This window comes from Salvia miltiorrhiza, chromosome 4, assembly GCF_028751815.1.
Source record: "Salvia miltiorrhiza cultivar Shanhuang (shh) chromosome 4, IMPLAD_Smil_shh, whole genome shotgun sequence".
Classification (NCBI taxonomy): Eukaryota; Viridiplantae; Streptophyta; class Magnoliopsida; order Lamiales; family Lamiaceae; genus Salvia; species Salvia miltiorrhiza.
Window position 1 is genome coordinate 42279784 of NC_080390.1, and position 24597 is coordinate 42304380.

General features: G+C 32.4%; 3 protein-coding genes and 1 long non-coding RNA gene across 5 annotated transcripts; 1 reads left to right on the forward strand and 3 right to left on the reverse strand.

Moving 5' to 3' along the window:
• Positions 1-5945: 5945 nt before the first annotated feature.
• LOC131023462 (uncharacterized) lies at positions 5946-8379 on the reverse strand. The gene is made up of 4 exons (XM_057953003.1): positions 8352-8379; positions 8175-8293; positions 6574-6786; positions 5946-6428 (listed from the first exon to the last, which is right to left on the reverse strand). Exons 1-4 carry the CDS (start codon positions 8377-8379, stop codon positions 6279-6281), a joined length of 510 nt encoding a protein of 169 aa, XP_057808986.1. The 3' UTR covers positions 5946-6278.
• An 82-nt stretch (positions 8380-8461) lies between these two features.
• Positions 8462-10600, reverse strand: LOC131021792 (uncharacterized). Its single transcript, XR_009101070.1, has 3 exons — positions 9937-10600; positions 8735-8869; positions 8462-8540 (listed from the first exon to the last, which is right to left on the reverse strand). It is a non-coding gene; the product is annotated as an uncharacterized LOC131021792 (long non-coding RNA).
• Positions 10601-14784: 4184 nt separating this feature from the next.
• On the forward strand, positions 14785-18187 carry LOC131021793 (heavy metal-associated isoprenylated plant protein 23-like). Of its 2 annotated transcripts, none has more exons than XM_057951084.1 (2): positions 14785-15255; positions 17641-18187. In XM_057951084.1, exons 1-2 carry the CDS (start codon positions 15084-15086, stop codon positions 17850-17852), a joined length of 384 nt encoding a protein of 127 aa, XP_057807067.1. In that variant the 5' UTR covers positions 14785-15083; the 3' UTR covers positions 17853-18187. The 2 variants fall into 2 exon arrangements, with proteins under 2 accessions (XP_057807067.1, XP_057807066.1); XM_057951083.1 differs by lacking the exon at positions 17641-18187 and adding an exon at positions 15604-16108.
• A 762-nt stretch (positions 18188-18949) lies between these two features.
• Positions 18950-19818, reverse strand: LOC131021794 (heavy metal-associated isoprenylated plant protein 47-like). The gene is made up of 3 exons (XM_057951085.1): positions 19683-19818; positions 19514-19592; positions 18950-19434 (listed from the first exon to the last, which is right to left on the reverse strand). Exons 1-3 carry the CDS (start codon positions 19686-19688, stop codon positions 19178-19180), a joined length of 342 nt encoding a protein of 113 aa, XP_057807068.1. The 5' UTR covers positions 19689-19818; the 3' UTR covers positions 18950-19177.
• Between the last annotated feature and the right edge of the window lie 4779 nt (positions 19819-24597).

The window sequence follows — 24597 nt, forward strand, 5'->3', positions numbered from 1 at the left end:
TTGAGTACTATATGATCTCATTTCTATATATACATATATATTTATAATAAGACATTATTTTTAAAGAAATTAAAAAGTTATTATTTAAATCAATTTAAATTTAATTTCCAATTAAAAATTTCTTTTTTAATATATTACTATTATATGTAAATAAATATAATAGAGGATATATAATATCGAGTTGGACGTACCGATTGAACAACTGAATGAACTGATCAAGAAAGCCGTCATGCCTTCTGCCATGCCTATGATGGTGATTCGAATTCCTCTATTATTGATGCTTTATTTTGTTCTTAATTATTTATCATTTTATTTTGTCAAATGCCTTTTCTTTCGTATTTCAAACAATATGCGTAGATTACACCTTTATACGGTAAATTCTACCCTACACCAGGGTCGCCGGCACTCCTAGATCGGATGTGCGACACGTGGAAAGGTGAACTTTATGGCTTTTAATAAATTTAAATACAAATTAAACATAACAGTGTTAACTTCCGTTTAAGTAATCATTTGTAGTAACCCCATTTTTCAAAGTTGGTCTGATCTAGGTTCAGTGGTCATTCCAATCACGCATTTCGATGAGTTTCGGCAAGTAATTTCGGCAAGACAATGTTTATGCTCGGCAAATATTAATTTACTTTGGCAAACATATTTTAAATTTTTAATATATAATTAAACTTATAATTATTGAAAATATTAATTTTCGAAGTATGTTTATTATGTGAAATAGATAAAAGCAAGTTGAAATTGAATAAATTTCTTTTATTTTAAAAGAATATACATACATATATATATATGTATATATATATATATATATTATATTTTCTTTGATCAATGCTATGTGGTCATTCCTAGCACGAGTTTCCATATTTTCGGCAATCACTATTTGGCAAGCCATGTATTATGCTTGGCAGACATTAATTTAGTTCGGCAAACGTATTTTTAAATATATATATATATATATATATATATATATTAAACTTATAATTCTGAAAATATTAATTTTGTGAGTAAGTTTATCATGTGAAATAAATACAAGAAAATTGAATTTCAATAAATTTATTTTACTTTAAAATAATTTGTATTTTTAATTTTGTTCCGTTGAAATACGTAATCATTCCTTTAATTAGTTTATATGATTTCAATATTTAATATTCGGCAACACAATTTTAATGTTTGGCAAACATTATTTTTGATCGGCAAAGGTATATTTAAGTGCAAATATATAATTTAACTCATAGTTGTAGAAAATATTAATTTTAGATAGATATCTATTAGATGAAATTGAGGTCGGCATATTTTATTGAATAAATTTCATTATTTTCCATGTTATCGGCAAATAATCTCGGCACCCACTTTGTATGCTTGGCAAAGATTATTTTTGATCGGCAAAAGTATATTTAAATACAAATATATAATTTAACTCATAGTTGTGTAAAATATTAATTTTAGATGCATATCTATTAGATAAAATTGATGTCGCAGATTTTATTGAATAAATTTAATAATTTATCATGGTATCAGCAAATAATCTCGGCAGCCCATTTTATATACTTGGCAAAGATTACTTTTGATCGGCAAAAGTATATTTAAATGCAAATATATAATGTAAGTCATAGTTGTAAAAAATATTAATTTTAGATGTATATCCATTAGATGAAATTGATGTCGGCAAATTTAATTAAATAAATTTCATTATTTTTGTCTTAAAATTAAATAAATTTATTGGTTAACTCCGATTTTCTACATTTATCTGTTCTAGGAATATTTGTCATTCAAATTATAAATTCTCATGGTATCGGCAGGGACGGAGCCAGGGGGTGCCTGGGGGGGGGGGGCTGAAGCCCCCTCCCAATTTTTTTTTTTTTTTAATTTATGAATTTATTTTCGAAAATATATATAGATATATGTCTTAACTTTGTTATACAAAAATTGATTTGCTTGTTATATTCACCCGTATATACTTAATTTAAGGATAATCGTGTTATTTAAAACTATATAATCTATTAAAATATTGTTCATTATTATTATTATGCTTGTCTTGTAATAGAAAGTGTATGAAATGCCCAAAAAAAAATTTGTTTGTTATTTAGATTATACTTGTCTTTTAATAAAAAATACCTAAAATGTACGAAATGTTAAAAAAAAATTGCAGTGTTTTGAAACTAATTTGTAATATATTGAAACTATATAATCTATGAAAATATTGTTTGTTATTATTACTATTATGCTCATATTTTAGTAAAAAAATGTCTTAAATATACGGAATGTCAAAAAAAAATTCTCGGGGGCTACCGCCCCCGAACCCCCGTATAGGTTCAGCCCCCTCGAACTTAATTCCTGGCTCCGTCCCTGAGTATCGGCAAAGAATCTTGGTAGTCAATTTAGTATGTCTGACCAACATTAGTTTTATTATGCAAAATACTTTTAAATGTAAAAATATAATTTAACTTATAATTATGAAAACTACTAATTTTAGAAGTAAGTTTGTAAGGTTAAATTAATATCGGCAATTTTTTTAATAAACTTTATTATTTGAAAAACACTTAAATTTAAGGGTTTCTTTGCCTTGAAATATGTGCATTTAGCGGGAATGTGTATTTTGCAGCTTCTTTCATTTTGAATTTACAGCTGGGTTACACTCCTCTTCCAGTTTCAAGTTTCGCCCGCCACGCCATCGCGTCGTCGACCCAGGGTTCTGCAAATCGCCGTCGTCGCGGGGATTCTCCTCTGATTTCGTTCGGTGAGCAGCTGACCCACAGGTCATCGTTAAGCGCATGGCTCGGCGAGAACTCCCCTCATCTTTCTGTTTTCTCAATTAAATTTTCTGTGTAATACTCAGATTTACATGAAGTAGAGAATGTCGAGAAATGAGCGAAGGGGTTGTTGATGGGGAAAACTCTGCCTTCAAAAGACAAGGATAAGGACAAGAATAAACTCGTCTCTCGCTCTTCTCACGCTGGACTGCAGGTTTATTGCTTTGTTTTTCGAATTATCGCTTAATTTTCATGTAATTTTTACGTTGATTTGTTGGAATTTGCGGCTTTAATTTTAGGGCAAATTATTATGATGGATTGATTGTGTCTATGAGCTCTTCAAGTCTTCCCTTGCTGAGTAATTTGAATTATCTCTTTCTCTTAATGGGTTAGTTGTTGTAGGTGTCCCTCACGCCGTCGCCGATTATTCTCCGACACCGCTCGTCCCTCAGTTTGCAGGTGAAATAGATTTGTGATATTCTTTGTAGCAAAGTAATTAAACTATTCAGCTTGCCTCTTCTGTAAACTAGTTAAAGTGGCTAGCAAGTGTAGGACAATAATCCATTGAAATATGACTTAACCAACTGTTATCCAGATGATTACTTATAAAGGTCGTCCGGATTTATAAACGTGGACAATAATATTGAGCTGTCATATGTTCTGGTATTTGAAAACTGTTAGTAATGCATCGTTCATATTCCGCTAACTGAAAAAGATCCTTTATAATAGTCCTCTTTGTTGTTAATAACTTAGGTGGAATTTTGGATTATAACAGTATGAAATTATGTTGTAGCACTACCCTTAGTCTCTCCAGCTAGTAAGTGTTCGGTTGTATGTTTTAGCCTTGTATAAGATATTGTTTATTTGTTGATTTTGAAAATTTTGGATGCTAAGCTTCCTATTCTTCAAAAAAAGTTGATTACTTAAATGGTTGGATTCAGAAATTTAGTCCCAATCTTTTTGTCCATCTCTAATTATGTTTGAATGTCATTGTCTGATATAATATGAATACCTAAGGATTTCTAATAAGGGAAGGATGTGTATTTGAAAGATTGAAGTGGGATTCTGATTTCATGGTTATAAAGTCAAAGATGTTTAGGGTGGAGAATATTGTACTGGATTTGAGACATATAACTATTCTGCAGCATCTGAACCTTGCAATAGGATTGATATCTATCTCTAATAAATGCATGATCTATAGATAGAAAATGTTGGAGGTTAACATATTTAGGGGGAATGACTCAAATTAGCATTTTTCCCCACAACATATCAATTTTCTTATCTGTCATGCATCTGACTACTCAAGGTTGAAAAATCAACACTACATGATAATTTCTCAGTTTACAAGCTGAGTTTAGATCATTATTTATCTTTATCTGTCATGTTGTCTGCTCCCAGATGCTCATTGCATGGGCTTGGTTTGTGTTCATTACTTGGCATTTTGATTTGCACCAATTGATGGAGAATTACTTTGCATCACGTTTATTGAAAAAATGTATGTATAAAAGATTGATTGCTTCCCATTGATTTGCAGGTCTTGTTATTGACGAGAAACCTGATCTTAAATTTGTTCAGTCCTGAGTTCGAGCCAATTGTAAGTGCTCTGCCTCATCTGGTTGCCCCAACATTTTGTGTAGAATTTTCTATCTTGCCTATAGCGAGTGCATAGGTGTGGTTTCTGTTTGAGTGATTACTGGAAATGCAATAGAACCTCTTTAAATTGATATATGTAGATTGATCCCACTACTAACGACGAACCACTTGTAATCTTGCACCTTTGCTTGTTGTACCTTTCCACCAAACTCAGGAATGTATTTTCTTTGATACACAAGTTTTGATCACACATACAATTTCACCTTGGCTTCATGGAACAGAATAACACCAATGGGAAAGCTTTTCTAGAAATCATAACTCACTAGTTTCTGACTCTTTTACCAGACAATGACCTTATATTCCTGTGACTCTTTAATTTTTCCATGCCATTGATTTGCACCAGTTTCTCTTTGCTCTCTTGTCTCATTGTTGTGTCTTCACATCAATGATCTAATTTTCCATGGTTTCCACATAACATCAGATTGTTGTTACATTTCCAAGCCAGTATTGTTAATAGAAGCCTGCTATTCCTATACCCTTCTTCCAGTTACGTTTTGCACTAGTTTTGGAGTTTTGACATTAACCAGTCTATTATTTAAACATAAGGCATTATATGCCTGAATTATAAAATTCTCTTTCATTCCTGAAATGTCTGGTTACTGAAAGAGTTTACATATATGTTTGCAGAAAGAGGTCCAATCATCATATGATGTCCAGTTGAAGGAAGTACAAGTTTCACCCGGAACTGTGATCAGTGCTGAATGAGCTTCACCGCTTCTCAGAATGGACATATTTATTTTTTATATGTATATAGTAAGCAACGCACCATCATCACCCCGAGCAATAACTGAAGCATACATATGTTATCTGAGTCTCTCTTCAAAAGCACTGTACAAGATAATCCAATAGCAAGACCTTTATACACAAGGTAGAAACAGTCTCTCCAAAATGACGCTGGAGATGAAAAGAGTCATCGGCATCATTTGTACTTACTCTACCACTGTGTAGAGCACACCCTTTTGCCCTTGTTGTATAAATCTGTTTAGGTATGAGCATGACACCTTTCTCACCTCTAACTTGTATTTTTTTCAATTTTGGTGCTCAGCTGTTGTGGTTAATTCGTTGACAATTGACATAGTAGTGGCTGTAGTGCAGTGTCATTGTAAGTCTTAGCTATCTCTCTTTTCCCATGTAGATAAGTGAGATTGTAGTTCAGTTCTTGCTGTAAACTTTCAAGTATTGATAGTGCTCCCTAATTTTGACACAAATGTGAATTCTGCACTTTGTGTTTATATGATTGCCTCAATCAAACTTATAAACGTGGATATGTTTTTTTTTTCTTCATCTAAATCTGCAATCAACTATGCTTGGTGTTTTCTGGGTAAACTCATCTAACTATGAATCATATTCTTCATTCGAATAGCAATCTCTTGAACTGATTATGCTGCTGGATTACTATTTCCAATTGTTACTATCATTAACACAAGCTATGTATAAATTTACCAATAATTTCACCTCGTCTATCAAAATTTGGCAAAATTTTGAAGTTGCAGCCTCAACATGTTGAGCACTGAAGCGGGTCAAAATAACTCAACATTTAATCAAAAAGCATACACAAGAAATGTTTACTTATTCATTGATGCTGTGATCCTATATAAAATGTTCATGTGACTAAACATTCTAAATTTATGAAAGCAAGAATTCACTTTCATGGCAGAGGTTGCTGAAATGAAATTCTGCCATACACAGACATGGCCACAAAATGGCATGATCATTACATGGGTTTTGCCACCTTAAATTTCTAAGCTACAATTTCGCCTTTAAAATGAATCTCGTTGCTAATGGAGCAAAATGAATCGGAGGTACAAGCTGAGTATCAAACCAAAAATTCACTTCTCTAGTTCTGCAAAGTCTGGAGTTCCTGCTCGGCTACAACTGAATCAACGGGCTTGTACGAGACTTCGGCCCAGTTTTTGGTTCCTCCTCCAAATAAACCACCCCCCAAATGCCAGCAGTCCAATTAGAACCACTACAACAAATGCTATGACTAACGCCAAGTAATGTTGTTGCCACCATGTCCTGGACAAATGCAATCATACTCATATTTAATAACAAAATTAATTTGCCATATTCCTTCCACTCAGCTGTATCTTTCAAGCTAATATAAGAAATGTAAGTGTAAGCAGTAAAGAAACAAATTCTTGAAGGTAACCGTTGTACCTACTTGACGAGCAGTTTTCCTCTCAGCTGTCATAACACCCATAGGATTAAATGTCAGGTGCGTTGCAACAGTGTCATCAATTATCTGTGTCTCCACAGTCAACTCCCCTAATGAACAAAGTGAACTCAGTGCCTCCACTCTAAATCCGAAAGTCGTTAATGATCGGAGGTCTGAAAAATCCAAGAGCTTGGATGTATGGTGCTTTAGTGCCAAGACCTATCAATAGCAATTCAAAGGGGGTAAAGTAACTAGACTCAGTTTTGACTTGAGGTTTCAAAGTGATAATTTTATTAAGTAAAACAATTCTGTTGTATGCCTTTACGGGGGAAATGCAAAGAAATTTGCAAAAATATAGATAAATTAACTTGTTCTTGAAAATTTGTTCGTTACTCTAACAGACTTTCAATGTGAAAAACACATTAAAGAAACCAATTTGGCTAGTTCGACAACAGGCTCACAGCTTGAAGGCTTCCATGGATGCTATTTAAAGACAGATAAACACCAATGTAATGAATTAAAAGCAACCACAGAAGCAACAAAAATGAGAGTAAGAAGGTTTGTGAACAACAACCAGACACAAAAATCAAACCTCTCTAAAAATTCAGAAGTGTATTTCGTGTGAAGACAAGGCAAGCATGTTCAAATCTACAAATTTCAAATCTTCACCAAGCCTCTCACCCCCCCCAACAGGGAACCTTAACAAGCCTCACATTTTTTTGCCCCAAATTTCAATAGACAATTTAATAGAACCAAGCTAATAGCTAAACCATCATAAATTTCAAAAATCGAGCCCTATGTCCTAAAACTGAGACAAAGCTTACCTGCAGTCGAGTCAGGGACGGCGAGTGGATGACGGCGAATGAGAGACTTTACCGTTAAAGGCAAAGAAACCTTTAAATTTAAGTTTTTTTCAAATAATAAAGTTTATTCAAAGAATTTGCCGCTATTAATTTAACCTTACAAACTTACTTCTAAAATTAGTAGTTTTCATAATTATAAGTTAAATTATATTTTTACATTTAAAAGTATTTTGCATAATAAAACTAATGTTGGCCAGACATACTAAATTGACTGTCGAGACTCTTGCCGATACCATGAGAATTTATAATTTGAATGACAAATAATCCTAGAACAGATAAATGTAGAAAATCAGGGTTAACCCATAAATTTATTTAATTTTTTGACAAAAATAATGAAATTTATTTAATACAATTTGCCGACATCAATTTCATCTAATGGATATACATCTAAAATTAATTTTTTTTACAACTATGAGTTAAATTATATATTTGCATTTAAATATATTTTTGCCGATCAAAAGTAATCTTTGCCAAGTGGAGTATATAAAATGGGCTGCCGAGATTATTTGTTGATACCATAAAAAATGATTAAATTTATTCAATAAAATCTGCCGACATCAATTTTATCTAATAGATATGCATCTAAAATTAATATTTTCCACAACTATGAGTTAAATTATATATTTGTATTTAAATATACTTTTGCCGATCAAAAATAATCTTTGCCAAGCATACAAAATGGGTGCCGAGATTATTTGCCGATAACATGGAAAATAATGAATTTATTCAATAAAATATGCCGACCTCAATTGGAGTGCGGCGGTGGGGGGATTTTACTGTGGTCGTTGGTTGCGTCTGACATTTCAGTATAGGACTACCGAGTACCGACGTCCAAGCAAAAAAACTATTTTGGATATCATTCACTATGCTCACAATGTTTGGAAATCACAATCACAAATGCCTCAAAGATGAGTTTTGTACCAAGAAGCTTAATATAATGTATATTCATGTTTTCTTGTCAAACCAGATATAGCAAATATGAAACAGTGCCAATATTATTTATACTTGTTAGTTGTAGAAATAAGTCTTACCAGCAAGAACCAGCCCATTGGGGCATAGTGTTAGTCTCCCGCTGAGCTGATTTTCCAGAGATTGGTCAACTGTTTGTACCTGAGACACATTATCCATAAATATGTGTCATGAAGAAAAAATACAACAAAAAAAAGATACCAAGTTAGGATAATGGATCCTAACGATGTGGTAAAGGGCTTAAGAATTGCTATAATTCAGAGAGTTAGGTCTCATCTAGCTATATCTCTACACAACTTTGACCTGCTTGAACTCTTAGAAGAAAATAAACATACCCAAGAAAGGGCCTTCGTCAATGGTGGCTCCCCAGTCCCACTTGGAGTAAAATCATCCAACTCAGGTAGGGTAAGAGGTAGCTCAGCTTCAGAAACTGGAATACATTCACCTGTACCATCTAGGAATACATTCACCTGTACCATCTAAAATCATCCATAAGTCTGGATTAACTGATAATGGTAAAACCTCAACACATATATATCTCATTATTAGCTCTAGCATGTGTGTTTTAAAGAACAAATGAAGTATCTAAATCGTTCTTTTATTTAACTCAAGCAGTTGGATAATATAACAACGTTTAAGTCAATGTTAAAGTTTCATGTTTCGATAAGCTAAATTTCTTGCAATCCAGTGTGATAATGTGAAGTTCAATCATAGGCATATGCAAAATCACTAAAATGTAACTTGAGATTCTGCTCCCCAGCATTAACAGTGCATTGTTTATTCGGATCTCCACAAATCATTGACAGCAAATTAATCATCCACACTATACTCAATGCAAAATAAATGACTAGGATATATATATTTGGATCAGAACTTGTATTTATCTTGCAACATTCAGCTCGGCAACAGCAAGCTCACGTATCAATTCGAAACACCAGCGGCAGAGAGATTGGAACGCGTACAGAAATTCAGAGAAAAAGACTTGTAACAATTACATAATTTGTTCCGGAGTAAGAATCAGATATATATAATTAACTATATCCTCAAATGTTTAATCATAGATGACGAGAACTAATTATACAAATAAAACAAATATGATGTATATCTATTAGGTATAGGATTTATGCCAAAGTTCGATATATATCTATAATGAAAGATGAACACACATAACTCGAGGTGTTTCAGAAATAGGAAATGAAATAAAAATCTCATAGCATTTCATCAATGACATACAAATTAGAACTAACAATATCCTGATTGTCCTAATGTAGTGATAAAGCAAAACTTGCCAAGTAAACGGATTCACGATCTACACAATTTACCCAAATACAAATTGCGAGAGAGGAAAAACCTTGTAACGTTTGTGCAGGCGACAGTTTGATTACAGGGAACCTCAATAAGCTATTATCTAACACTTTTTGCCCCAAATTTCAATAGACAATTTAATAGAAGTAAGCTAATAGCTAAACCAGCAGAATTTTAAAAAATCGAGCCCTATGCTTAAAGCCCTAAGTCCTAAAACTGAGACAAAGCTTACCTACAGTCGAGTCAGGGACGACGACGGCGAGTGGGTGCCGGCTAATGAGAGACTTCACCGTCAAAGGTGCTGTGGCGGCGGTGGTGGAATGCGGTGGTAACTATGAGAGAGATGAGAAATTAAGAGTGAGTGAGAGAAAAAGAGCAAATAGAAAATTAACAATAGAGAGATGAGAATTGACACTAGGCGGTGTGGTGGTGAAGAAGAGCAGTGACAGCGGTGGAGTGCGTCGGTGGGGGGTTTTTTACAATCGTCGTTGGTTGCGTCTGACATTTCAGTATAAGACTGCCGACGTCCGTCGGTCGGCCTTCCGCCGGCAATCTCCTATGGCCGTGGCTCCATAAAAATTTCCGACAATGTCCGATTATTTTTCTTGTAATGAATCTGATAATTCGTAGGGAAGGAAATGGAGAAAAGTATTCCAAAAGTCTTGTTTTGACCCCCAAAAAATTGAAATTTGAACATTGGCGCCGAAATTATACATATGTCAGTGTTGCCGAAACATTTGGCAAATAAAATTGCCGAATTCTGATGCCATGATACACCACTTCCCAAGAATGTAATGAGTGCTTGACGGAAGGAGTTAACTCTGTTAACTCATCTCTGCAAAAGAAAAAGATAAATTCATAAATTAAAGATAGACACGTGTCACACATCGGAGGTAGGAGTGTTGGCGACCCTGGTGTAGGGTAGAATTTACCCCTTTATACATGGCTTTGGCTTGTGCTCCGTATACTCCGTTGCACTGAATCCAACTCAAGAGTGATACTTTGATTAAAAACAGAGTGACTCAAATAGCGTAATATTGATTTTCTTTTGGCATCAAAATCATAAATTACGCCGATGAAGCCTAACTTAAGTGACAAAGTTGAGACATCTAAAAATTCTCTTTTATAAAAGATTTTGGGTTCAATTTCATCTGCGTGCTGATAAATTTCCACTTTCGTGTAGGTAGTGTTCTCACCTTTGTGTGGGGATAGACTTACTTATTTGATTATATATTAGATACCTCATGTAATTCTAAAAAAAATCATAAATTATAAGCCTATATAACATTAAAATTTTATATGATCGACTAAATACTACTACCTCCGTTTTATTACAAATGTCTCATTATTTTTGGGCATGGAGATTAAGAATTGTGTAATTAGTAGATAAAAAACATTGATGAAAATTATTTAAATATTAGATATAGAGAGAAAAATATGTTGCCTAAAAAGAAATATGATTTGTGATGGGACATTCCATTATAGAAAGTGAGATATTTATAATGGGACCGAGTGAGTAAGTATATGATTTTGCATGTTTTCTAAATAGTGGTTCGGTTTAAAACTCGGGTTTGGTTGGCTTGATAAACTTTGGTCGGTTTAGCAATTACAATAAGTTTTTTAAATTGTAGTTACACTAATTTTTTATTTTAGGCAGTAAAACTATCGACCAAATTTTGGAAAAATTGTTCCAACGCGTCCCATAAATTGACGTCATTTTGGATAAATTTATCCCAACAAATTAAACGAGTAGTAGTATGTAGTAGTATAAGTTTTGTCGGACACGTTAGAACAATTTTTTCATAAATTAATCGATATTCTTTTTGAGAGTTTTAATTCTTGTCACGCATTTGTGAAAGCTGCAAGAAATATTATTTCACATCATGTTTGGAATGAATCTCCAATCTTTGTGGAGGATTATCTCCATATTCCATGTTCTTGTGAGTAATAAAGTTATCTCTCTTTCCCCTAAAAAAAAAAAAAAAAATCTTAACACGCACTGACGACAGCTGAACTTCGGGTTTTAATCGAAGTTGTCGTTTCAGCTAACGTACAAATAAATTTATAATACCTTACCCAAAACAGGCGTAGTGCCAGTGATAAGCAAGGGTCGATCCCACAGGATGTTGGTGTAGTTGCGTCTCGTGTCACGTTCACAAAAAAAGAAAGGGGAAAGGTGGACGTATCGTCTTGGTCACTGAGAGACTTTATCGAGTCTCAAGGGACAAGTATCACGGGCAAGAGGGAAACAAAAATAAAAACTGAAACACTAAAAGAAACAATTAAAAATAAAAGGGGAACCTGGGTAAAACAATGAATCAACAAATATAAACTCGATCGGTCATCGGCTAAGATATTCACTACTATGTATGTCTACCAGTTATAACTTACCAATGATCTGTGCCCCCATTCTCACTCGTCACGTGCACTTCCATCATCTAAGAAAATCTACCTTTACTTGTGTTCAAGGTAAGGGACACCCTATACCAATAAACCATCTTGACCTAACCATCAATAGGACGCTTCAGAGTATGCAATTAAACCAAGAAGCATTGAGCCCTAGATAGACCTGATATTGAACTTAAGCAGACCGTAGTCTACTTCAACCTCCCGTGCCCGCGAATACTCTCAAGACACACAGTGATCGTACACACCCTATAATCTTGATTTATTGGTGATCTAAGTCTACTCAATTAATTAATGGCATGTTAACTAATCAAGTCGATTTAGACACTTGGTTATAATGCCCAGCACCCCGGGAACATACACAAACAGATTCTCACGCCCAAGACAACCTCATGATTTATGAGTTTATATTCATATCATCACGCCCAACTCAGATTAATAAACTTAACTAAACGTAAAATAAATAACAAGCATAAAAGTAAATGAAGACATAAAATAAATAAAATGAAAACTTACTATTGAATAGAAATAAAAACACGACAAGCACCAACGCCGCCGACAACAAACATACGATAAACTAAACTAGCGTCTTGCCCCGAAGGGCTTAACAAAAATGAAAAACTATAGCTAAAGATTGGTGTGGTTCTCCTCTCAAATATCCTCTTTGTGCCTCTGGTGTGTTCTAATTCGTGTGTGTGCAACTGGTATTTATAGGGGAGAGTTGGAGTAGGCTGCAAGCTTTGGGCTGTGTAGAGTCCTTTATTTGGTAGACTGTCTAGGTTCATCTCGCCCAGACTCCAGCTTTGCATGAACTCTGCCTGAAGCTATCTCGTCCAGATCCGTCCTTATCAGAAAAGGCTTCAAATATATCATATTCTTCCAAATCTTAAGGGATAAACGTTCACCCTTATCCATTCTTGATTCGGACTATCTGCCACGTCAGCATCTTAACTAAACACGTCTTGCCCAGAGTCCATCCTTGCGTGGACTCTTCCATGCATATCTTCTCCAGATGCCATGTCATCATCTTATCCGCCACGTCATCATCTTGCCCAAGATGTCACTTAATGTTCCTGCTCAGCGGATCTTATCTGCCAGTCACGTCATCATCTTGCCCAAGATGTCGGTCAATCAACCTGCTCAACTCCATTCATTCTATCTTGACATCTTCTTGCTCTCAATGCTTCTCATGATGAAAGCTTGATTCTGAGTGGTAGTTAGGCTGACTCTTGGTCAACAGCAAATAGCCTAAGCTGCAACACTCTCTCCCAGAGATCAACTCCATCTTGCCCAACACCAGCGAAGCTACTACTCTGAGCGGTACTATCTGTTCTGACCATGACATCTGGTCAAGCAGTTGGCATATGTATGTCTCTGCATTGAAGTTTATCCGCACCGCAAGACTCCAATATCATGACCATGCTCCAGCTCATTCCCAGATCTCAAATAAATGCTTCATTTTGCCCATTCCAGCCTCTTCATGTCCTGCCTCATCAGTGTGTCCTCCCAGACATAAAACAAAGAAAAACGACACGATCTAGACCTAGACACGGCACAAAAAAGAGCACAAAACTTGAGCTCGTCACGCACTAATTAACTTATGCACCGAAATAGTGCAAAAATAAAATAATTTGTTATCCCTCCCCTGCTCTTTGAGTTATCTTTCCTAAGATATGCCCTAATATGTTATTCATCCGTCTCATTATAAATATCCACTTTTCATAATGAGATGTCTCATTACAAATGTCACATTCTTTTTTTGGCAATAATTAATATTTAAATAATTTCCACCAACCTACTTTATCTACTTTCTACACATTTTTTAATTTTTGTGCCCAAAAGTAATGGAACGGAGGGTATATTATGTTAATTTTGTTCGTTTTATGTTAATTATGTTATCCAAAATCTATATAATATATAAAAGATGAGTTTAACATAAACTTTTTCCCACCAAAATTTCTCTCTCCTCACTTTTCTTTTTTATTTTGATTCTCTTTTAAAAATAATTAGTTTTGATTCATAAAAAAATATTTAATATTGATGCTAAATTAAAGATGATGAAAAGATCTTTAATCTGATGTAAAAATTATAAAAAATAAATTTAAAATAAATAAGTTATTATCGTTTAAAATCACAAAATTATTTTTTTCTCTCTCTCCTCTCTCATTTATCCTCTCCTCTATCCTATCTTATTTCTTTAAATGCCACAGTTCTTCATTTTTTTTTCTATTTCATTCCTTTTCTATTTTTATTTTTATTTTATTTTATATTTTTGTTAGAAATTATTTTTAATATTTTCTATTTATATTTTTTCTATTATAACAATTTAATGCAACTAAAAATATTAAACTTATATTTGTTCATTTTTATCAATTATAAATAATTAATTGGTATTTCAAAAATTGAAAAATCAAATGTTTTCAGATTCATGTGTTTATTGAGATTATGCCGTTCATAACTTTGACTTTTTACTGAGATTTATGTTTACATTTACTTATATTTAATATATGTTTTATTTATCTAAAATATCGTTCAATTTTAATATTTGTCGTGCATCGCACGAGCGGGCATACTAGTAAAAATACAAAATGCAAGAACGAACCTTTGAGACTGCCTTTTAATATTGAACCTCCTGAAATACCTATATAAAGAAGCTTCCAGCCCAAACAAGAAGGGAAAAAGCTAATTGAAAAAGAGTTAGAAAATGGCTTTTAATAAGCTTTGTTGCTAACCTTTATTTCTCTGTTTGGAGGCAAGAAAATAATCCATTTCTTTTTAGGAAACTTTCTTGGAACTTCTCAATCTCATGGTAAATCTTCCTAATTTGCATTTTTTTTTCCCTCTCCCATTACCTTAATTTATTTGAAAACTTTATTTTCAAATTCTAATACCTTAAGCTTGAACTATACTAGCTAGTATATATTAAGTTATAGGAAGCCCATTTTCTTATAAATTTAGGATAGAGAGAGACTAATGGGATTATCAGCAAGTTTTGAGTACATTTGTGATGTGATAAGCAGAAGTTATAAGCACAAGTTGAAGAAGAAGAAGATGATGAAAGAGATGCAGACAGTTAATCTCAAAGTGAGAATGGATTGTGATGGATGTGAGCTTAAAGTTAAGAAAGCCCTGTCTTCTTTGAGTGGTAAGTTTACTATTGCCTATTCGATAGCTACCGTTTTTATTTCATTAATGTAGATCGATTGCACGTTCATCTCTATTGATTCAGAAAAAATAAAATAAAAAACTGGTCTCTATTTTATAAATGATAGTGCTACTATCATACTAGTATCACATGATAATATACATTATATGAATTAAAGTGAAAATGAGAAAAATTGAGCTGCCTGAATATTTCATGCTACTCGAAAAAAATTTATTCATCCCACAAAATAATGAAAAAAAAAAACAAATAAAAAGAATAAAAAAACATGCATGAATCCATTTATATTTATTTGAATTGGAATTTAGAATGAATGTGTGGGGCGGGCAGGGGTAAAATCGGTGGAGATAAACAGGAAACAGCAGAAGGTGAGAGTAAGAGGATACATAGAGCAAAGCAAAGTACTGAAGAAGGCAAAATCAACGGGGAAGAAGGCGGAGATGTGGCCGTATGTGCCCTACAACCTGGTGGCGCAGCCCTACGCTCCGGGGGCTTACGACATCAAGGCGCCACCTGGATTTGTCAGAAAACTAGATAATGCACTATCATTTGATGATCATCCCTATGTTACAATTTTCAGTGATGACAACCCTAATTCCTGTTTCATCATGTAATTATTTATCATCAACTACTCTCGTCAAAACAATTTTACTATCTACATTCATTTCTCTAGTTTTTCTTTCTTAGACTTTCTGTCTATTCTCTCTGGCTCACAACTTTTTCCTTTGCTGTTTTCAGACATTGAATACTTGCTGTTAGGAGTTTTGGAAACTCGTAATTTATTTTGTGAAATCTTGCTTGTATTAGCTTACTCAATGAATCTTGATCTAGGAGACAATTCAAGGAAGAGAGCCGCAAGTTTTAAAATACAAAGGAGTGTATTTTATCCTGTTTCTAATATTTTGTGTTCCACTCGTGTGATGTGACACTAAAAAAATCATCATTTCAATATTTATTAAAAATGTAAAAATTATTATAATTCTCATCATGTTTAATAAAATAATTATTATAAAAATTAGTATTAAATTAAAAAGTGTTCTACCATATACCTTTACGATGGTATTTTCGTGTTCTCCTGGTGGGACGAAAGACAATGTTCTATGTTAGAAACTAAAATTCATATTCAACGAAGCTTTATTCACAATTGTTTCTTTCCAATTTAGAAGGCAAAAATTTAGGGCTTATTTTAACGATAATGGATGCATCACAAAATTTCTTGCATCATTTGTGTAACAAAATTTAGTTACACATTCATACATGCATCTATCTATTTTTATTTTATATAAATCAATTACTTACAAAAAATATTGATATACCATAAAATATCACTATATATTATCAGAATTTTATTTAATGATATTTTTATGGGGTGATACCTTTTTAAAAAGGGATATTTGCATTAAAATACATGAACTTTCAGCAAATTCTTGTTTTTTCCATAACCTTTAAAATTTGAAAAAAAATACACCACCTTTTGATTTTTTCTGATTTTTTTCCATGGGTATGAAATACCCCCAAATAAAAGTTGATTTTAGAACTTTTGGCTTAGATTTATTGATACGTAAGCCGATGCATTGACTTTATTATGCCATATTTATTATCCGTCATGCTTAGGTATCAAAAAATCTAAGTCAAAAGTCCTAAAATTAACTTTTATTTGGGGTATTTCATACCCGTGGGAAAAATAAAAAAAAAATCGAAAGGTCGTGTATTTTTTTTTTCAAATTTTAAAGATTATGGGAAAAACTAGAATTTGTTGAAAGTTCGTGTATTTTACGGCAAATATCCCTTTTAAAAATCATGTAACAATTGAAACATTTTGTTATAGCGTACAAAATGCCCAATACCTGTTGCTTAATAACGCAGTACCAGTTAATTGACGTCACATTATTGATTGAAGCAAATTTTGTAGTAGCCAAACAAAATAATGAAAGTTAATAGTGTACCCCAAACATAATTTCAATAAATTATAGTCTAAAATACGCCTTCCTTTTCCCTCTCCCTCAAACTCTCTGCTTTTTTTTTTCTTACACTCTCTCTCTCTCCAACGACTCTCTCTCTCTCCGATTAGCCCTTATATATCTCTCTATCTTCGATGACTCATCTTCTTCAATTTTATTCGTCATCACCGTCAACATTCTCTCCTCCAATATCTGGTGAACTACATTGTCTCCCCGTCGATGCTAGATCCATTTCGATCTCTTCTCCGAGATCTAGTTCCAAATATAAGAGATATATGAGTTCTATGAGTTACAGATGTACGAGAGTTATGAAATTAAAATCTAGATCTACGAAGATTTGGAAATGAAATAGTACGAATAGTTACTTTCATATCATCCGTTCTAAGATTTGTCGTGTCAAACGCAGGAATGAAAAGGACCAATGCACCCATTTGGACCATCCATTATGTCTGTTCCGAGATATGTAAGGCTAGTACGGTTGGTGTGAATGAAGCCATTAACACCATACGTGCCAACTGTTTTGAGATCTATCCCGTATATGCGATGAACGAGCGATATGAAAAGATTTCCATTTGTACCATTTATGCCAAATGCGCAAGCGGAGACGTATTGGGGTGAAGAATAAAACAATCTCCACCCTTCCCCAATTCACTACCACCGCCCCTGCACGATGCTTTCATCCAGTGAAGAAAGTGAAAGAAACGATGAAAAATGAATTGTACGAAATGACATATTCATACATTCGTCCCAAGACTTATCGCGGCATATCTTGGAATGAATGATACAGATGACCTATTCGTACCATATCTTGTTGCAAAAAATTGAAGTAATTCAAATTCAAATCAACTTAAAAAATGTCCATTCTGTCCATGATATCATTTCCACTTTGTGGACGGCACAAGTTCTTAAGAAAAAGTGGTGGATAATAGTTGATAGTAGTGGGTATTGTTGTAAGTGGAGTTTTGGTCTCACTATTATATATTGTGAGTGAAGTTTGTGGACCTTACTGCTATAGATTGATGTAGAAAATGATCTTGTGGTTTTTAAACTAGTTTTGTTTGATTCTTATCCCATTAAAAGGGTGAAATTGGAGAAATCCTACTATTGAGAATAAAAATACTCAGTCATGCATCTTATCAATATTGCAAAGTAAACATTCCCCTTATAGGATGGAGGGAGTAGATTTTTACCTTTTCTCATCTCTCCTTTTTCACCCTAAGGAGGGATAATATTATTCTTCCATTTTTGGTGTGATAATATTATCATTTTTTGAAGTGAAAATGAGGAGTGGAAAATGATAGAATTATCTTTCGTAGAAAATAAGAAGAAAAAAAGAAGAAGAAATTTAAAGTTTTTTTTTTTTTTTATTCTTCATTTTCTCATAGTAATAAATTTATCAACTTAACTCACTCTTCAATGAAATGGCATGTTTATCACCCCATCCCGTTTAAGCAGCCACTCACTCCAATACTCAAATTTGTTACAATTTCTATACGAGATCTCGTTTTCTACATCATATATATTTAGCCTTTTTTTACAATTGAAATAAAAGATGAAATGTTGATGGTGTAAAATTGGAGGTAAATAACATATTTTAGATCAATGTTGGAATTATATAATATCTTGTAGTATATATTTACATGAAAAACAAAATAAAAGTAAAAATGGACTCTCCTTTCTTGAAAACTAGCTAGATAGTCACAAAATTCTGTAAGTGATTTTAAAACGAGTATTGATGAGTTAATTTTTCTTGATTCGTTTAATTTCCGTTGAAGGATTAGAGAATAGAGCAGGGGCTATAGCAGGCCGGCTCCTTAACTTTTTTTTTTTTTTTTTGATGAAATTACATTATAAATTATACAAACCACACACACACCCCACCTAGTGGTTATTGTGGCCGAGAGTACTCGAACCTGTGAACTCTTAGACAACAGGCAACCACCCTAACCACTAGGCCATCCCAAGGGGACAACCGGCTCCCTAACTTGGTACTGGTAGTGATGGTAATAGGGAAAACCGTAGTAAGGCGGCGGCACCACCGCCTGCGCCTCGGCCGCAGCACTGGTCTGCTCAACACTCATCAGCTCCGCATGGCCCATCTTTTTCCTCAGCCGCCGCGTCAGCTCCACTGAGTCCACACCGTCGCCCATCACCACCACCTGGTCCTTGTCTCCCCTCACAATCGCCGCCGATTCAACACCTTCATCACCCCAATAAGATCATTTATATTTATACATATATTTTGGACAATTTTCATGAATTTATGCGAATAGACATACCTGGTACGGAGACAGCAACTTTGAGAGCCTTGGAGCGACATTTGTCATTGCAGAGCGACATTCCGATCACAATCTTTTGCTGCAAACCACGAGTCTTAAGAAATCTCCGAAGCCAACAATTATAGAGAATTAATCAAAGGAAACACGTTCCTAATTTCTCTAACTTTACCGTCATTTTTTCTTTGTCCGAAATGGAGAATGTTGTTGAAATGCTCAGTATGAGAAAGTAAGAAGCAGCATTAAGATTATTTATAGGAAAATATATAATCACAATATTATACTTAGATTAATTGACTTATAACATACATATATGATTCATGGCTGATGCATTAGTCCTATGTAATTTAAATAGGACTCATCAGTTTTCGACAAAGATTTGTTCATATTTAATTATAATTAATTAATCGATAATTAAAATTTATTAATTACAATTATGTTTAATTAGAACGAATGTACCATCAAACCAAATGTATAGAGTGTAGTTTAGTATGTATTTAGGGGGTGTTTCTTGAAAAATATTTGGTAAAAAGGTTTTAAAACAACTTATAAGCTATAAAAAATAGAGTAAATATCACTTTAAACCCCGAACTATTTTCGCACTATCAATTATATCCTGAACTATTGAAAATAATTTTTTAAACCTTGAACTATCAATTTTGTATCAATTGTATACCCTTTATCCATTTTTCATCCTTTAAATTTTTAATGAGTAATGCATATAATCACGTCGTTTTATATAATATAGGTAAAAAAAAAAGAATGATTCTAATATATTGTAGTATCCGGTGAGCCACGTCAAATTTTTGAAGCTAAAAAAGTGAGCGAATGGTACAATTGATACAAAATTGATAGTTCAAGCTTAAAAAATTATTTTCGATAGTTTAGGATATAATTGATAGTGAGAAAATAGTTTGAGGTTTAAAGTGATATTTACCCTAAAAAATAACCTTCAGTTATAACTTCCCCAAATATAAGTTTATCAAGTTCAACTTATTTTTTTCATAATCTAATAATTAAGCAACAATCATTTTACTAAAAATTAATACTATTGCAATTTATCATTTTTGACATATACCCTTTCAATTTTATTTACCTTTAATTTTTTCTCTTCTTAGAATAAGCTAGAGCCAAAACCCTCTAAAATGATTGTGAACAGTTAGATCATTCGAACAAGTTAGTTTTACGAAGTAATAGAATATATTATCAAAGGAGTATTTTATATATTTGACATTTAGACATTTATAAAAGGACTTTTCGATAATAATAGGGGTTATTGCCAGAAAATACATATACTTTGTCAATTTTCTGGTTTATATCATGACCTTATAATTTGGCCAGAAAATACATCAATTTTCAATTTAATTGCAATTATAACATGACTTTATAGTCTGGCCAAAAAATACACCAAGTTTCAATTTATTCTCAATTATAACATGACCTTGTAATTAATTTAGTATAATAATATCAAGTTTAATACATTAAATATTTTTAATTTTCTTTTCATCTCACAATATACTATATATAAATACATATATATTTGATAAATATACATCTATACGTAAATAATATATAATATTATTTACTTTTTAACATAGTTTCTATTATATATGTACGTAATTTTTTTTAATTGGTCCTAATATTTTATAATTTCACAATTTAAATAAATAAATACTTATTATATATATATATATATAATATTAATAGAATATTAAAATCAAATTTATATATATGCATTTGTGTGTTGAAAATGTATATATATATATATATATATAAAACAAGATATTATATTGATGGCTTAAAAATACATACATACATACATATATATATATATATATTATGAAATAATTAATCATCTAACTTAATTTTTATAAAAATTAATCAATCAATTAAAAATATTTTATACATAAAAATTTAATATTAATACATCTAAACAAGATATTATATTGAGGCCCGGACCGTTGACCACACGGGCCGGTTCACCCGATTCCGGTTAGCCCTGAACGTCATTATCTATTGTGTTGTACTATTAATTTAATTATTTTATAAATATTTATTATAAAAATAAAAAAGTGTTTTTATATAAGTCTTAATTAATATTTGTCGTAAAAAATAATAATTTAAAAAAATTACTGGATAACTATAATAGCTTGTCCTTTGAAATTATATAAGACCGTACTATTTCAGATCTATAAGATATTTTATATATTCAATTTTGATGTAATGATATAAATAGATTGCAGAGTGATAATTGATAAACACCCTTTGAGTGGTTGGCTATAAGTCAAATACCAGCTCTAAGAGTCTAAGTCTCCTCCTTTTTGTTTAAATAAGTGTACATTTTAGTTACATCTAAATTGTTGGACTTTCCAGAATTTTCTACAGTTTCTTTTTGTTTTCTGAAACTACCCGTAAATTAATTTATTAAGAAGTCATATAATTGTCGTTTCAGCTTTAAAGAACACCTACTATACGTCTCTACGCGCATAGATGACATATATAATCCTAATTATTTTCTATAATAAACAAAGAATGAAGAATTTGATTATATCTAGTTCGTTTACTTATTTTTGTGTACAGTGTGAGGTCAATTACAAAAACTTGTATCTTGCCGACCAAATCCACGTTTCTGAAGATTTCAGGTAATTTATATAAATAATACTCCTAATATTTTTGAAAATTAATACTCCCTCTGTCATATGCAGCATGACACAGTTCTTTTCGGCACGAGAATTAAGAAATTGATATTTTGTGTGTTAAGTGTGGTAGGTGAAAAAGTGAAAATGTGAATAAAAGGTAATTTTTTTGTCATTTTTAGAAACGTGTCATGCTTCGTGAGACAGACCAAAAAGGAAACTGTGTCATGCTTCGTGGGACGGTGAGAGTACTATATTTTTTCTTTTAAAGAGATCTAATAATGATTCCCATTTTTTTTTTGTGGTGACTCAAATATCCGATCTATTGATTGGAGGAAAAACGTCTTACAAACTGAGTTACACTTCGTTGTCACACACTTTTATATGAACATGTAGGTGCAGAATCAAGCTAAGTCGAAATTTGTAATTTTCTTATAATAAATAAAATTAATTAATTAGACATTAGCTAATATACATAATTTTCATTTAAAAGTATTAATTGAACTATAGATAGCATCTCAAATTTATAATTAATTAACCCATGCATAAGTTTATGAAGAAGCTTGTCCAAAGATTAAAGAGATGAATATTGTCAAGTTGAAGATTAATTTATTTATGTTAAAGATCTCATAGATTTTTGTTGGAACGAAAGATAGTTCTCAAGTTATCCGATTTATTTTTGACTCTTAGAATGCTTACGATTTTATTAAATGAATGGTGTGAACACAGTGCAAATTCTCCACAAGAATCTGAATTAGACCGTATAACATGTCTAAAATTCTTGATGAGGAATAAATTAACAATTATTAATCTGATTATCAACAACCACCATAATCTGAATCATGAATATTTGAAATCGTCAACCTGCGGGGACAGTTGGGCTCCAGTTTTGGCTCTAGTTATGATCGTCCAAATCAACTGGACAATTACATCCTACTTTTGTTAAGAGATCATGTATATCTTAGTACATAAGATTGTATTATGACTTATAACTCCTCCAAAAGACTATTACATTTTCTCTTTCTAAACTTTTTTTAAGAGTACGTTTACGTTTACTTTGACGAAAAATGAGATAAAAAGTACTCCATTTGTTTATGAAAAAGAGTCCTACTTACTCCTTTTTTTTAGTCCTATTTAACTTTTTGAACCATCAGATCATATCTTTTCTCTTACATTTAACTATAAATTATACTTTTATTCCACTTTTTAACTAAAATTGTACTTTTATTCTAAGGTTAATTGTCTATAAATACACAAACTATATCCAAATTTTGGTTTTTAACCACATTTATCTTTTTGGTCAAAAAATACATAAACTTTTAATTTTTTGGAATTTGACACGACCTCAAAAGTTTGTTGGCCAATAACTTGATTGTCTGAATTCTGATGGTCAATCTGAATGTATAATTGGAAAGCTATTGACGTTGTCTTACTAAGGATACTTGTATTGTTGGGTTTTGGTAATCGAAAGTGGTTAAAAAAAGAAAAAAATATAGAGTTTCGTGACCTTGACTTTCATGCCATTTTTTTACTACTTCCGATTATCAAAACCCAACAATATAAGTATCATTAGAAAGATAACATTAAGAGCTTTCCAACGGTACCTTCGGATTGCCCATCAAAATTCAGATAATCAATTTATTAGCTTATGAACTTTCAGCTCCGGTCAAATTCCAAAAATATAAAATTTTATGTATTTTTTGACCAATAAAATAGATTTGGTCAAAAACCAAAATTTCAGTATACTTCGTGTATTTATAGACAATTAACTCTTTATTCTACTTTTTTGTACTGATATTATCCCTACAAATTGTACCTTTATTTTACTTATATTTACTTTAACAATGTTCTTAAAATTCGTGCCGAACCCCAAATATGACTCTTTTTCGTGGACGGACGGAGGGAAGAAGAGAAGTTTGGGTTTCGGCCTCTCCATTATTTTCGAATGGAAATGCCCTTTCACTTAATTAGTTGGGCCCGAGTTTATTGATTTCTGGGCTGCCCTTTTAATTAATACCTGGCCTGTTATTTATTTGAGCTGGGCCTTCTGTTTAATTTAAAACATAGCCTGCGCTTATCTAAAGAATAAGGCTGCGACTTTTGCTAAGGAAGGGCCTTGATTTAATTATTTAATTAAGCTATGAATTAGTTTAAAATTTATTATTTCAAAGAATTATTATTATTATTATTATTATTATTATTATTATTATTATTATTATTATTATTATTATTAAGTGTAATTACTTTAGAGCTGGTCTTGGGTACAACCGGGTTGCACCCTAACTCGCACCCTGATCTAAACCCGCATCATAATCCGAACCATGTAAATGACACTATTCTATTATACAAATGACACTACCTGCAATTGACACTATCATGTTATACAAATGATACTACGTATAAATGATACTATAACACTGTAAATGACACTGTGTATAATTGACATTATTC